Source organism: Prosopis cineraria, unplaced genomic scaffold (assembly GCF_029017545.1).
Source record: "Prosopis cineraria cultivar Desert tree isolate PC_DT_omini unplaced genomic scaffold, ASM2901754v1 PC2, whole genome shotgun sequence".
Taxonomy (NCBI): Eukaryota; Viridiplantae; Streptophyta; class Magnoliopsida; order Fabales; family Fabaceae; genus Prosopis; species Prosopis cineraria.
Genome location: NW_026555333.1, coordinates 15,330,656 through 15,347,488, shown reverse-complemented (window position 1 = coordinate 15,347,488; position 16,833 = coordinate 15,330,656). Strand labels below are relative to the sequence as shown.

At 30.4% G+C, this 16,833-nt stretch overlaps 1 protein-coding gene across 1 annotated transcript; it reads left to right on the top strand.

The window, feature by feature from the left end:
- Window positions 1-698: 698 nt before the first annotated feature.
- On the top strand, window positions 699-2,961 carry LOC129303886 (DELLA protein GAI-like). Its single transcript, XM_054943454.1, has one exon. The coding sequence runs from the start codon at window positions 911-913 to the stop codon at window positions 2,687-2,689; it is 1,779 nt and encodes a 592-aa protein (XP_054799429.1). The 5' UTR covers window positions 699-910; the 3' UTR covers window positions 2,690-2,961.
- Window positions 2,962-16,833: the final 13,872 nt, after the last annotated feature.

Here is a 16,833-nt window from a genome sequence, read left to right as displayed (position 1 = left end):
ATTAACAAAAGTTAAGGGACTAATTTGTAAGTGATTCAAAAGTTGAGGGATTAAGTCATAGCGAGTGATAGTTGAGGGATTGAGTTACAAATGACTTAAAAGTTGGAGGATTAAAAGATTAATTTTTTCAAATATAATTATTGCTTTTTTTAAAAAAAATCCCTATTGATGAATGATTATATTTATTATAGGGTGTCTAATAAGGATAAATATAAAAATTTAGGGTTAGTTAAAAAATAATTAACTACTTTATTGAGAGTGAGATTCGATTAAAAATGCCTTATATTTTTTAATAGGGGAGTATATTTTATGTATGTCAAATTCAACACTTTATGTTTAAACCACCATATATTATTTTACTTTTAATTTTGAAGCTTGGCCAATTGAAATAAGGACAAATTGAGATATAAATATATTTAAGATTAAAAAATATAATAAAAAACCTTTAATAAAAATAAATATTTTATTTCTAAAAAATAAAAATAAATTTTGAAGTGTTCACGCTGAAATTAGAAGACCCAGAGACACCACATAATATGCCAACCACGACCATCGTCCATCCGGACTCGAAAATACAATAATGGAAAGACTGATACTAATATGGTAATTTCCAAAACAAAAAAATCTGCCCTGCAGCAAAAGCTTTACACGAAATAAATAAAAATATTATATATATTTATTATGGCCTCCATTGTCCCTTTATCTATGCCACTCTGAGCCTACCTGGTTTGCCCTTTGGAACTACCCCGCCCCCCAAAAAAACCAACAATACACAAAAGCATCCAATCCTTCTCTCTGTTGTTTCACTGCAGGAATCGCAAAGCAGAACCCCGTTTCACTGCCATGAACGAATTCTAGATCTGATCTGTTGCTTTGTTCTGTTCTCTTGTTGGATTTGGAGAGGAAAACGATGAAGAGAGATTATCCAGATACCAGTGGTGTTGGTGGTTGTGGTTTGAAAACTGAATGCTCATCAATGTCTAGTGGGAAGATGAAGATGTGGGAGGAAGAACTTGATGCTTCCAGCGGGATGGACGAGTTGCTGGCGGCTTTGGGCTACAAGGTTCGGTCGTCGGACATGGCGGATGTGGCCCAGAAGCTCGAACAGCTTGAGATGGTTATGGCCACTTCTCAGGAAGATGGGATTTCTCATCTTGCTTCTGACACCGTCCACTATGACCCCACCGATCTCCATGGTTGGGTTCAAAGCATGCTCACCGAGCTCCACGGTTCGCCTAATTGTCTCGATCCGTCGGCGCTGTTGGCGAACCACCAAGTTGACGACCCTATTCTGGCTCCGGCCGGATCCTCCGTCATATCTACCGGAAATTTCTCCAATTCGCAGCAGCGGATTGAGAATCTGTCGCACGTCTACCACGATGATTCCGAGTACGACCTCCGAGCAATTCCAGGCAAGGCGGCGTACCCACAAGGCAAAACGACAAATGGTGAAAATAACAAGCGATTGAAAACTTCACCTTCAACCGAATCCTCTCCGTTAACGTCGCCGGCGAGTGTCTCAGAGCAAGCGCGTCCGGTGGTTCTCGTTGACTCCCAGGAAAACGGGGTGCGTCTGGTGCACGCGCTGATGGCATGTGCGGAGGCGGTTCAGCAGAACAATTTGAAGCTTGCGGATGCACTTGTGGAGCACGTGGGCAGGCTAGCGGTGTCCCAAGCCGGGGCAATGGGGAAGGTGGCTACATACTTCGCCGAAGCTTTGGCTCTCCGAATTTATGGTGTCTCGCAACCACCAGTCGATTCCTCCTTCTCCGATATGCAATATTTGCATTTCTATGAGTCCTGCCCCTACCTGAAATTCGCCCATTTCACGGCTAACCAGGCCATTCTTGAAGCGTTCGCCACCGCTGACAGAGTTCACGTCATCGATTTTGGGCTCAAGCAGGGGATGCAATGGCCGGCATTAATGCAAGCCCTCGCATTACGACCTGGCGGTCCTCCGGCGTTCCGCCTCACCGGAATCGGACCTCCTCAGCCCGACAACACCGATGCTCTTCAACAAGTAGGATTGAAACTAGCTCAAATGGCGAAAACAATCAGAGTCCAGTTCGAATTCCGCGGGTTCGTCTGCAACAGCTTGGTGGATCTCGAACCGTCTCTCATCGAGATCCGACCCGGAGAAGCAGTCGCGGTGAACTCCGTTTTCGAGCTCCACGAACTCCTGGCCCGACGCGGCGCCATCGACAAGGTCTTGAGCACAATCAAGGCCGTCAATCCGAAGATCGTGACTGTGGTGGAGCAAGAAGCAAACCACAACGAGCCGGTTTTCCTGGCCCGTTTCACAGAAGCACTACACTACTACTCAACCATGTTCGACTCACTGGAGGGCTCATCATCGTCGTCGGGGTTAACGGCAGCGGCAAGTCAGGAAGTGCTGATGTCGGAGCTGTATCTAGGCAGACAGATATGCAACGTGGTGGCGTGCGAAGGGTCAGAGCGCATAGAGAGGCACGAGACACTGAGTCAGTGGAGGACTCGGATGGGACCGGCCGGGTTCGAACCGGTTCACCTGGGTTCGAACGCGTTCAAGCAAGCCAGCACGTTACTGGCACTGTTCGCCGGAGGAGACGGGTACAGGGTGGAAGAGAACAATGGGTGCCTTCTGCTAGGGTGGCACACTCGGCCCCTCATAGCAACGTCGGCTTGGAAAATTCCGGCGGGCGAGGTTTAGCGAGTTGAGTCAGTGGGTCCGAGTTAGAAGACAGACGAGATGACCAACACTGTCTCTGTACATCAATGATTAACCTGAGTTATTGAGTCAGTGAGTCCGAGTGAGCGAGCTACAAATAAGAGAAAACTGGCCAAGCTGTAATTGTACCTTTTTTTCCCTACCCCCCTCTCCCTTTTCTCGGGTATTAGCATCTTTAATTAAAAATAGATTATTTGTTATATTTTAATTATCTTAATTAATATAAAGGATTAAATAACAATCCTTTTGCTAAATTTCTGCATGTCCAATTACCATGTGGTCACGAGTCATTTTTGGTGGTGTTGCGTCAAATGAATATCTAATCAGGCAATACGGAACAATTAATTCCTTCAGGCGCACGGACGATGAATATTTGTATCTAGTATTAGTTGCATGAAGCTGCTAATTAATTAACATTGGGAAAACTAACAGGGTCGGTGACATATTCTGGAATAATTAAAATGCAATGCAAGTATTTTGTTACTCGATGTAAACATGATACTTTTTATTCCACTTTGCTTGGAAAATTCAGAGAACAGAGAGATTTGGGCTATGTTTTGTGTAGTGTTGCAGGGGATAGCTAGCCCCCCTGGGAAGTGTTCATTTGCCTGCAACTCTGTCTCCTTTGTGGTGGATCGAAGGAAATAAATGTGTGTGTGTGTGTGTGTGTGTGTGTGTTTATATTTAACACGTCTCCGACATATTCTTTCGAAACACAGTATTAATAATGAAAGGGACAAGTTTGTGCTATAATGTAAGGCCATCATTCCCTGAGAGAGAAAGAAAAAAAGCATCTGCGTGTGGTGCTTCATCAGGTTCAGAACCAGTCACAGCCATACTGTGCTGTACTGCTAAAATTAAGCAAAGAAGGTAGATCCATGGCTGGCCTGACACAACCATAACACTTGTTTGGATCGCTCTTTAACGCCATTTCATCACCATTCAATGGCTTTACTTAAAAACACACAGATCTTGTCTTTTTAGTTTTTAATACACTCACATACATGGCTCCAGAAGCATCATTACAAGCAATAATACCACCTTTCGCCCACCAAAGAACTGGTTAGATCAGCGTTTGATCCTGCTCGAAACTTATCCTCCGTTTATCTGCTACATATCAGTTATTATGCAACACATTGACCCTTCAGAATCAAGCTATATATATATATACCTATATATCATGATTATCATGGTGGTGTTTGGTTTCAGGGTGAGTTTTCTTGTTAGGTGAAGTGCTTGATAGTGTTGGACCCAGCGAACCTAGACGCGTGCGTGACTGTGTGTTTGTTGAGACTTGAAAGGGAAAAAGACGAGCCGTGCCTGCACTATTTCTCTCTTTTTTCTTTGCCGTTTTGTATATATAGATATAGATACGTTATGCATGTAGCTAGTGCTCGTGGATCTGTGATTAATTCCTTTTTTTTTCTCTTCTTTGTTCATGACTTTGTGATCGATGAGAAATATTGAATGTTAGCCACGTCGTTTATTTAGCCACTTGCCCATTTTGTTCAGTGTTCGAAGTGCATCGTTAATTTTATGGTATACGTATTTCCTGTTTATGGGTATGCAATGACTAAAGTGATGAGATATATAGTGCAAGTAGGGCGTGATGATATCAATAATTGAACCTTAACATTCGAAGTGGTTGACAAGATAAGTATAGTTGGCCCCACATCGAAGCAATTATATTGCTTAATTTGTTTATGATAAATATAATTCACTCTGACTAAATTAAAAAAAAAAGAGAGAAAGAGCATATATGCTTGATTAATGTTAAAAACTTAAAACTATGATTTCTCAAATGTAAAACGAAACACACATTAAGCATGAGAATTGAATAGATCATAATTATAATTTGACAAAATATATAGATCGATTTAATGATTAATGATAGTCTCGACTTTTTTGATGTGCAAGTGAAAAGGATTAATTGTATGAAAAAATTACCTTCCATTAAATCTGGTAATGCTCGAATTTAATTGATATGATCCGCAATTTAAAAATTAATTACTAGATAATTATATAGAAGAAGAAGGCTTTTTTTTTGTTAAGTTTTTATATCGGAAATAGTGTTGAAAATATCACACAATGATGATGAAATGAAAGAAATATTCTTACCAACAAAATTTAATATAACTATAAAATTTGTAAGTGACTGGATTGTTGACAACTTATAAACCATGTGGTTCATAACAAACTCCATGCGATGTATATATAAGTTACTTTAGTTGATAATAAATAATTGAATAATAAAATAGTCAAAGCAAAGTTTTTAATTTAATTTCTATTAACAATGGTTGAAGTGAGTATACAAAGAACTCAATATCTTCTAAATAAGGTCAATAATCCATATATATTATATAGGAGAGTTACATCTGATCTCTCTTTTCATGCTCATATCATATTTTAGTTCAAGTTAATTACACTGCATATCATATAGTTATTGCCAGTGACCCATGTGCCAGAATAGCACGCGAACACTCCTCTTGTAACAAGGAGGATATACATGTTCAAAACTAAAATGGGATGTGGGGAGAATGTGTGCGTTTCTTTTCATTCGAAAATGAGTGTGAATATAGGTAACAGAGTATAGGTAATTATAATTGTTCCCGATAAAAAATATATCATTTAGTTGTGAATTAAAAAAAGAAGAAAAAAAAGAAAAGCTTATATATAATATCTAATACTATATAATTATATTTGTTTTCATAGAAGACTTGTGATTAATGTGATTATAAGTGATAGCCTAAAGAGGGTAATAGGGTAAAGTAAGAATAATAATTATGAAGGTGAAAGAGAAGGAATCATGAATGGGGAGTGATGCAATATATGTGACAGGTGTAATTTATAAAGTGGTGGGTTGCTAGTCATTATATATGAATATTGCTAGGAATTGTAATGCCATGCAAGGCCCTTAATTAGACACAGGCACAGACAATGCATTGTGTTAAGTCAACACGATGCTGGTGGTGTTGATAATCAAGCATTATATTACACCAACAAAGAAATGATGATCAATAGGCATCCTCAACACCAAAAAGTGACAACCCACTCCCTTCCAACACAACCCAAAATATGTAACGATCTTTCTTCCAATAAATTCTTGTTTGAATAATTCTGTATACACACTTCATCATATTCAAAAACAAAAACAAAAGAAAAAAGAAAAAAGATTTGCCGCTCAATTATTTTGATTTGGGATATATCAGCAATCACACCATTTGACATATTGATTGTGCCTAGCGAAGTTGCTCTAAAGTCTAGATTACATATCATCAAGGGTGTTCATAAGTCCAGTTAATTAAGCTTAATTAGTTCAACTTTCGCGTATTGCTTTATGTAATGAACAATAGAGCCACGCAGATGACACTTTATTTAGTGTCTATTCGGCTCGATGTACCATGTTGAATAGAGCCTAGCTATATAATTAGTTGAATACTACATCAGAGAAAACAATGAAAATCTTTTTGATAAGATTGCAATGGAGGGTAAAAACTATATTAAATTGAAATAAAATAAACCCTAATGTTTTAAATCATTATCATTGAAATCGGGGGAGAGAGAGAACATATTTCATGGTATTGGGGGCATGAAACTGACAAGGGCTTGACCCTGCATTGAGAAATGACTCCATCATCAAGCACTGAGGATTGAACAGCTTTGCTTTATTTCTTCCATGAAGAAAACATGAAGGGCCCTCTATGAGTCTACCCTTCAATAAAAGATTCTTTTCATCACCCCCACCACTTTTCAAGTGCTCTTCACCACTTTTCATTCAACCACCTCCTTTTCTTCATTTGAGGCCCTTCCCTACCTACTTGTGTGATCTTCTTCCTTTATTTATTCTTTTTTTATCAATTAATTAAATTACATATACTTTTTCTTGTTATTTTAATGTATATGCAATGACTTTCCTCCCAAATGATCACAACTGTTATCAAGTAATCATATTTTTGACCTGCATGCAGTATTTCCAATTGCAACGCTTTCTAAATATAATTCCTTTACAACTTTAAAAGTAACAATTTCTTTTTCCACAATGGTTGAAGTTTGGTTATTAAATTATTCTGATATTAGGTGATGGTTTTTTAGTGCGTTGAATATTTTCTTTTTTTTTCTTCCTTGACCATAAAAGTAGTTTAGATGAATCTAGTTTCAAGAACTCATTAGAGCTTAGACATGCTTTCAAGTTCAAAACATTTTTATAGAAGTACTTGTCGATCATCTATCAATAAGGCTCTCATATTGATAAAGATCTTTAACCTCAATCTTATGAGTTATCTGTCAAATATTTATTATATATAAATAAAAAAATTATACTATCAAAAATGATTTGCATTGTTTATAGTTTATAAATAGTGTGGCTTTTATAAATTTTGTCATCTATATCGATATATTCGTAGATCGTAAATTAAATTAAACTAATTATGAATATGGGATAAATAACGCTTACTCACTCAATTTAAAAATATAAGCTATTTTTAACCAAATCTCACCCTTCAATAAAGTAGTTATATATTTTTAAATTAATCCTATCTTTTCATATTTACCCCTATTAAACACTTTATAATAAATATAAAGTCACTATCAATAGAGGTACTTTTAGAAAAAAATATAATAATTATACCTCGAAAGACTAAAAATATCTTATATTTTTTAACACCCAACTCCTAAAAAATATTTTATATTTTTAAACAGAAAGAGTATATATATTTATTATGTGTTGTGTGTGTTCTCCACTACATAGTGCAAATATGTAAGAGAATATTGTTATAAATGGAAAAGCATGTGAATTTATGGATACTGCATGTTCACAAAATCGAACTGAAATAATTTTTATTTAAATATATAATGTGTTGATAAAAGAATGATGTTTAGAAATGAAAAAGAAAGGTGGGTTTGGGGTTTGATGAGTGTCCATTGTGGCATTGTCAATCTCAGGACTGATCCACTGGTTGATAAGAGATAGGCGGCATCCAATCGGAGCTTTCTCTAACCTCAGAAACCACATTAGAAAATCATCAAATTAGAAGTAACATCAATTATTAGTTAACCTTCCTTTTCTTTTAATTTCCTGATTGATTTGCAATACAGCTGAGCTGATCCGTCGGTTTGAATTCTCATAATAATGAGTTAATTGGTATTCTTTCATTCCGCGTGTTAGTGTCTCATTATCAATCCCTTTTATACGTACGCACAGATAAATATATACACACGCACCCACCTTATCTATTCAACAAATAACAATAAAAATTAATTATCTCTTAAACTCAAAAGTTGACCTTCCCATAACTTTTCTTTTCTCCTATTAACCTTTCACCCCTTTTGATATTAATTTGGATTTGGGCGGTTATTATTTACTCGCTTAGCTTTTTCATTACTAAAATAAAAATTTTCAATTATTTTTCTTTGCGTCCTTTTAAAGGTTTCTTTAGTACATTGAACTTTTCACTAAAAAAATCTTAAAAAATAAAACTCATTGTGACGTGTCTAATTTTTTTTTTTGGTATGGTACATTGAACTTTTCACTAAAAAATTTTAAAGGAAAGGTACTTTTTTTTTTAAGGAAATTTAAAATATATTCCGTGATTGAACATCTCAAATACATACAAATTATGAAATGGAAGTACTGTTAGGTCTGAATATCTCAATTCATATAAACTAGTAAAATAATGTATACGTACCTGAAGAATTCATGAGTACTAAAGAGATCTCGGTTACCTCGAGTATATGCAGGTACACAACCCACAAGTCCCCAAAGCCTTCAGAGAGTTCAGAGATAATATTTGTGTAGAAGAAAAAATGAGTCGTGTGTTTGTGGTTACCTAGAAAAATTATGAAATGGAAGTACAGCATATCAATTACCTAGAAAAAGGTTATTTAATTTAAAAAAATTGTGGAAACTCGTTTACAATCCTTTGATTTTTTTTTCGACAAAAAAAAAAAGGAATCCTCCGATTTTTGAACCATGCTTATCCTAGAATTGTTCTTTTGACTAAAATCACTATCCCTCAGTCTAAAGAACAATCACTTATGAGTAAGGACCACCACAACTGGCTTTGCTTCTAATTTTACATTTGCTTCAGATTCAGCCCCTCTTGTATTGTCCTTTTCTGAGTTTTCTCGTTTCCTCTCTGATATTTTTATTTTAAATTATTCATATTTAATTTGTTAAAATTTTATCTGAAAAAAATTAAAATTATCATTAAGAAGAAGAATAAAAGGAGAAAGAGAAAAATTATAAGCCAATTTGATTCTTTTTTATTTTTTACAATTTTTTCACAAAACTATTTTTTAGAACGTGATTTAACAATTGAAAAAAAAAATGAATTGTTTGCTTTGAAAGCACTTCCAAGAATAAAACAAAAGAATAATTTGGAAATATTAATTTAAAATCCAGTTTTAAAAGACAAGAATAGTTGTTGCATTTACTTGCGTTGTGTAATTAATGTTGATGCAAAATTTTCCATATAATATTAATGAATAATTATAACATGTTTTTCAATATAATAAAAACAATATATTTTATAAAAAAATAACACAAACTTTTTATACTTAGATCCAAAACTGACTTGGTTTTAAAGAAAGTGTTGTTACTTGTTAATAACATTCAAAATTTCATATAAAAAAGAAAAAATTGTTATAGTGAAGCCACATCCAATTCGTAATTTTGTTAGTTGTTCTCGAAAAAATGTCCATTATAATTTGAGTTTCGATCTAAGCATTCAAAGAGATTTAAACAGAAAAAAAAAGAGTTGAGAAAATGAACGTATAAAAAGATAAAGAAAACTGATAAATAAATAAAATATTTGATTATAAAAAATAACTATAATATTATTTCTTTTTTTAGATGCATGACAATTATAAATACACAACTATGGTACTTGAATTTTTTTAAAATAAATTCAATAAAAATAAGATGCATAAGAGGAAAAATTTATATAAAAAATATATTGATGTTTAATGATGGATTTGTAATTTTATTAGCAGGCCCATGAATAATCCAGGAGATTTTGGACGAAGAAAAAGAATGATCCAGGAGAGAAAATGACTGATTTTGTTTTTGCTACAGAAACAAGTGATGGATTTGTACAGTTAAACTTTTCGAAGTATAGACTATTTTTTTTTATAAAAACAATACAATTTGTTTTGGTATAAACCATCCAGTATTTTGGGGTATTCTGAATTCGTTGCTCACCTCAAACTAATCCAGACCTCCCCTGCGAGAAGACCTTACAATGATAGCGAGGTTTTGATAGGATGATCCCTTTGAGGTTGTGTTAATTATCGTGTCTGTCACTCTTTAGGATTCAAACCTTTATTCTAAGAAACGTCGATAGTAGCTCTTGTTAACTCTGTCGGGTGCCCATCTATAAAAAACAATGCAATTTTCGTATGAAAAGATTCGGACTTAAACATTTTGATTGGGCCTTTATGGCTAAGCATAAATATGGGCCTACCATCAGACATTTGCAAAAATTATTAATCTTTTGTTTACGTGGTTTAAATTGTCGCGGCCCCCGTCTCATTATTATTCTTCATAGAAGGAGTAATTATTCATCAATAAATCAGTTATATTAAATTTTAAGGAAATCAATAATCCCTTCATTTTCAAATATAAGGAAAAATAATAAATTCATATAGTTTAATAAAGTTCGCTAAGTATAATAACTATGCATAAAATTTAAAAAATTAGACTAAATTATCCATCTAATTAATGAAACAAATTTGTCTAATAAAAAATAAAAATAATCTTTATGAGAGACAATGTGGAAAAAATATGATAAACATTTTTTGAAATTTGCAGTCTTGCTTATAAATAAAAAACCAAAAAACACATAGTATGTCCTCTTATATATACTTCCCCTATTTTGAAACATAAGAGAAACTATCATATATATCTCTCTTTGCTTTGACTTATAAACAAAACTATAAGTTTCAATAAGTGTTTATCACTTTTTTTTTTTCAAATTGTCCCCCTAAAGTTGATAATTTGGTCCAAAATTTTTAACTTTAAATATAATTATTATACTTAACTAACTTTATTAAACTGTGTGTATTGATTATTTTTTCCTATATTTAAAACAAAGCGAGTACATCTTTTGGTGATAAATGAGCCAATTATTCAAGACTAAGGAAGTCATTAAATAATCTAAGTTATTGTACTCCCTCTATTTACAAATACAAGAGAAAAATAACCAAATCACACAATCTAAGAAAGTTAGTTAAGTATATATAATGATTATTTATAAAATTACAATTTTTTATTAAAATATCCATATAACTAATGAAAAAAATTTGTCTCATTAAAAAAGATAATTATGAGTCTTATTATTGATGATTCATTAATCATATAGACATATGAGATCAAGCAAATGAAAAAGAATTATAATTTGAAAAATTTTATTAAGAAAATGGTTTGAAGCAAACTACTCCCATCTTTATTGTAAAAAACAAAACTTTTAACTGCTTTACTAAAACCAATGAAAAGTGATTAAGTTATTGATTTTGTTTGAAAATGTAATGTATTTATATTTTATCCATACTTAAATAAAAAAAATTCAAATGTGTATTATATTTTTAGAGTAAGGGTGCATTTTTTCTCCTGAAATATTCTCTAAGAAATTTTGACCTTAAAGTAATTAATATGGAGCATTTTTGCTATTGCCATTAAATTCCTAATGTTGACCGTTTGAAAATACTAAATGAGACTACAACATTAACTGTTAGGAAGTTTAATGATAAAGGCAAAAATATTTTATTTTAATTACTTTAAGTATAAAATTGCTTGACTAATAGTTTAAAATATTAGGTATTCATCGAAGAATACTTTCGAAATAAAAATGTACTTTTATCCTAAATTTTCACCTGCAATTTTTTATGTTATTGTGAAAACATAGTTAATTCCTTCAAAGAGAGATTATTTAAAAAAAAAACTTAACTATTATCCCATGGAGCAATTTATAATAAGACCATCCATATCTTTCAGGGGCCATAATTGGAGGGAGTATTAAGGGCAGTCATGAATACTTCCTGCGAAACTCCATTCTTGTCCATGGCAAGGAACGAAGCAATGGACTAAACCTTCACATCATCCCTAAAAAGGGAGAATGGAGTCCCATGATGAGTTTTAATGATCTCATAACTTAGTTCAGATGATGCAGTGCATGATGATGCTCACAATATTTTGAAGAATGCAATTTCTCTAAGAATTTTGAAGAGAAAATTGTTTTCAATTCTCACTCGAACAATTTAAATACATAAAATTATAAAGTCTAAATAATACAAAATCTTAATGAATTTTTAGGTGTGCTGATAGCACCACCCTGATTTTTAAATATTTAAAATTAAGACTCTATAATTTATTATTTCCACTACTGATTTCCTTACCGTTAAAATTAACAACTTAAGCCATCTCATTTTTTAAAAAAAAAAGAACATAAAACTTTAACACATGACACTCAGTATTGACATGAAATTGTAAGTATTTTAATAAGATTTAAAAAAATGCACAAAGCCATTTTGTCATTTATGAATTAGGAGTTTTAAGGGAATCAATTAGTGGCCTTAAGCAATTTTTAAATGTCGATAAGATACTTAAAATAATAGAAATTCCATGTCTATGCCAAGTTCTATCCGTTAGAGTGATGTTATGGCATGTTACTTAATTCAAAAAGAGTGGGATGGTATAAACATTAGGTTTGACTAATTTTAATAGCAAGGGGTCGCTAGTTAAAATGTAAAACTCTAGGGTCTTAGTTTTAAACATTTAAAAGTGGAGGTGATGATATGCAACTCACTCAAAGTTTATGAATTTTGTATATTTTATCCAATCTCAATATTGCCCTAAAATCCTTGTCCTTTATTTAAGTTTTCAATTATGGATGAAAAATTATTAATGATTAATGCTTAGTTGTTAATTGAACAACTTTGCTAACAACTATTCAGTAGCAATTGACAGTTTTAATATTGGCAACTTTGATCGGATATAATTCTTCAAAGTAATTTTGTGATTTCGTGAATTTTTTATTTTATTTCTTGCATGGGACTGGGAGTAATTTTTTCACTTATAAATGGCAAGGTCTCGACTTATTCTGTCATAAAGTTTTTGAAAGTATTTTTTTATCAGAAATCGTTTCTTCCCAACTAATTCTTACTATTTTTCCATTAACTGATGCCGGAAGCAATATTTTGAATTTTAATAATTAGTATCAACGTTGGAATCCAAGGCAGCACAAGTCTATCAAGTATCAACTATTTACTCGTAGAAAAATATTATTACAAATCCAAACTTTTAAGAAAATTAAAAATGACATATTGTAAGAAAATTAATAATAGCAAAACAATAATGACATTTTATAGCCTCTCTCTCTATATATATACATGAGCCAAACGTTTTTTTTTTTTTACAGTTATAAATGTTTGTCAAAAAATTGATATATTACAAAATGAAAAAAAGTCTGTGAGTGTGAGTCTTCTGTTCTGGTGACAGGCCCATGGATAGAAACAATGTCTAATACTCCAACGTGCGGGGGCCAAGGTGCATATAGAATGACAATTTAAGCATTTTTAATATAAAATTTTTGTAGATATAATCTATAATATAAGACCAAACCAAATAAATAATTAAATATTTATTATATTTTATATAATAATTAATTTATTATATTTATCAATGATATAATGTTATATATTAATTATAAATCCTTTATAAATTTTTAAGTACCTTTGTACATGTTAAATTATGTACATTTAAAATATTTTTTTTAAAAGAAAAAATAGATTTTTAAATCTTTACGGTCTTATTCAATTTGAATTAAGTACTTACAATTTATTTTATTTTAATTAAAATTTTATAGTTTAACCAATTAAATTTTTTAATCGCTAAAAGTGAAAATTCCTTATATTTTTTTTAAAAAATAAAATTAAGAACTTTTATATTTTTATTAAATAATTATATGACTTTAAAGGTAATTAAATAATTTTTATAACTCAAAATTTATAAAATTAGGTTGTCTTTTAAATATTTTTATACATGTAGAATTTTCATAAAAAAATTGTAATAAAAATATAAACAATGAATTAAATCATTTTTTTATTTGTTTAAAAGTATTAAATTAAATTTTCTGCAAATTTCAAGAACATTTTTATTTTATAAAATTTAATAATTCATTGTTAATTTTAACCTTCAAGAGTCAATATATATAATAGATAAAATAATAAAGATTTGATTAAAATAAAATAAACTATAAAAAATTAATTTAAAATTGAGTAAAACTATAAGAATGCAAGTATATTTTTTCTTTTAAATGAAAAGATGAACATGCATAATATAAATATTATCTAAATGAATGGTGAATATTGAGCAATACCCAAATATTCTAATAATTAAAATAATAAAATATATTTTTAGTTAAATATAATAAAAGAGAATCTGTATGTGAGAGAGGGGTGTGAATGTATCAGTGTATATATAAATAGAACAAAGAGAACCAGTCAACCTAGCCCATGAAAGGCTCGAACTTTAAACGGCTAAACTTAAACAACCTTGTTTATACCAAAAGAACAAAAAAAAAAAGCTCGCACAAAGCTTGACCTTTGACTTTGTAGATTTAAGGTCGCCCAGCAGGTTATATGTTCTTTTATATTTTTCAATATTTTTTGTCATTTCAAATAAATAGGCAAAATAAAAATAAAATAAATGTTATAAAATTCTTGATTTAAATTATAAATAGAAACTTTTGCAGATATAGCTCATATTATAGAAACAAACTAAACAAATAACTCAACATTTATTATATTTTATATTATGACTGGTTTATTATATTTGTCAATGATATACCGTTGTATATCAATGATAAATTTCTTTTACATTTTTAAATTTTTGATGATAAACTCTGTATATATCACTAATAAACCTGTTGTATAACAATATAACTAGCCACACTCTTAAATTTTTAAAAAATTGATCTATATTTTTAAGGTGCAAAATTATTTTTAACCAGTGAGCCAATTTATCCTTATAAATATTAGCAACTAAAGTATTAAATCATTGTTCAAAGTTAAACAAACCAAATGATTTTTCTATACACCTCAACAAGATAATAACATCCAAACATTAGCATTATGATCATGTAAAAGAACTCTTATTTCAAGTAATCAAATATTAAAACTTATAATTTTAGAAAAAAATCAATTAAGAATTGTTAGAAAAAATTTATATCAATTAAAAATTACTTGTTAAAATTTTAATGAATCTTGTTGATTTGGGTTAGTTTTTTATCAATAAATATCTATTCAAATTTTAACAACTTATTTTAAATTAACAACGATTCATTTAGCTTTTTTTAATTTGGATTGTGATAATAATTAATTCTTAATTGATATAAATTTTCTTTAATGATCCTTCATTGTTATTTTTCTATAAATTTCTTATTCAAATCATACAATCTCAAACAGCATAAGTATAAAAAAAATCCCTTGTCAAAAATATAATTTACAAATATTAACACATGCATGACATAAATCAAATCATTATCTAAAGTCCAACTTAAATAAAACAATTTTAAAGTTCAAACAAGGAAATTATTTTTTAAAATTAAACCAATTAAAACATCATGCATGGTTCAATTCTAGAGAAAATAAAATAACATCTAAATATTTCAAGCATTATTGATAAAGTCAAACATACTAACAATATTAATATAAATAATAATATTTAAAAAATAGAGGATAAAACATAACTATTAATTTTTATAGTTTTATCTCATTTTATTATGTCGATGCCTATACTTTTAAATATGTCCATAGAGACGATTACGTGACATTAATTAAAATATTAAATTATATGATGTGTAACTAATAATATTAATGGGAATGTTAATATGTTTAAAATACAATGAGTTGGTAATTTAAATTAGCAGGAGGTAAAAAAAAGGACAATTATTTTTTGACAAATAGTAAAAGGACTTGGAACATATTAGAAATGATTAATAAGAACATAGAACATTAGAAAAAAGTATAAAAATCAATAACAAAATATAATAAAATTAAAAAAATCAGTAGTTATGTTTTTTTAAAAAATAAATAAATAAAAAGGCTTAAATAGAATGACTTTCAAACCTATTTTTAAGTTTTAAATTTCAAGCTTGACCCTAGTTATTACTAGACTTAAATGGCTCAACTTGTTTCCTTGGCGCTGCATATAAGGATGACATACCCCATCACCCCATTTTAAGTTGGATTAGTCAGAATCCAATATAAATAGGGCAGGTTAGTTACAGGGACCAAAATGTCCAAACAGTTTTGCACAAGTTCCAAATACAGAAAGAAAACTTATTGAGAGGTCATGGTCCTAACGTGAAAATACATTTTTACGGAAAATAACAATACCCTTCCTTCTCTCTTTTTTTAAATTACATTAAAATCTCATATAAAAAAATTAATTACTATAAGATCTATTAACAATTGAATTAAACTATATTGACAATTAATTTTATTATCAATACAATTTAGTTCAATTGTTATTGAATGTTATAGTAATTAATTTATGTATATGAGACTTAATTATAATTCTCTATTTTTTTCACCGATATGTTAAAATCATCCATGAATATTCAATAAGTACTTTGTAGATGAGTGCACAAAAAGGAAAGATGTCTTGATATTTTTGCTGAAAAAATTATTGTCGCTCACACATCATGATCCCCCATATGCACCTTACAAGCTTTATTTCCAAATTTAAGAGTTAAGCCTAGATATCTAAGCTTTTGGTCATATGGCCAATTTTCTCTTATCCTCCTTTGAATCACAATATAAATTATCTTTTAAAATTTTTACCTAATTCAAAATATAAAAAATTAAATAATTTTTATATTTATTTTTTCAATTAAGCTCTTACCTCGTTATTACTCTTTTTTAAAAAAATTATACATTGAAATTTTAATTACTATTATCAAAGTTCTTATATAAAGTATTCAATAAAGATATAAATCAAAAGATGTGAATATTTTTAAAAATTTAAAATTTCATCTAACATTATTTCTAAAATGTGAATAAATTAATTACAATTTATGTTGTAGTTGGCAAAGAGTAAGTATCAAATGCTCAACTTTAGGCCCAAAAAA

Bases quoted from the DNA above. Each gene is read 5' to 3' on its own strand.
- LOC129303886 (XM_054943454.1), top strand. From the start codon at position 911: ATGAAGAGAGATTATCCAGATACCAGTGGTGTTGGTGGTTGTGGTTTG.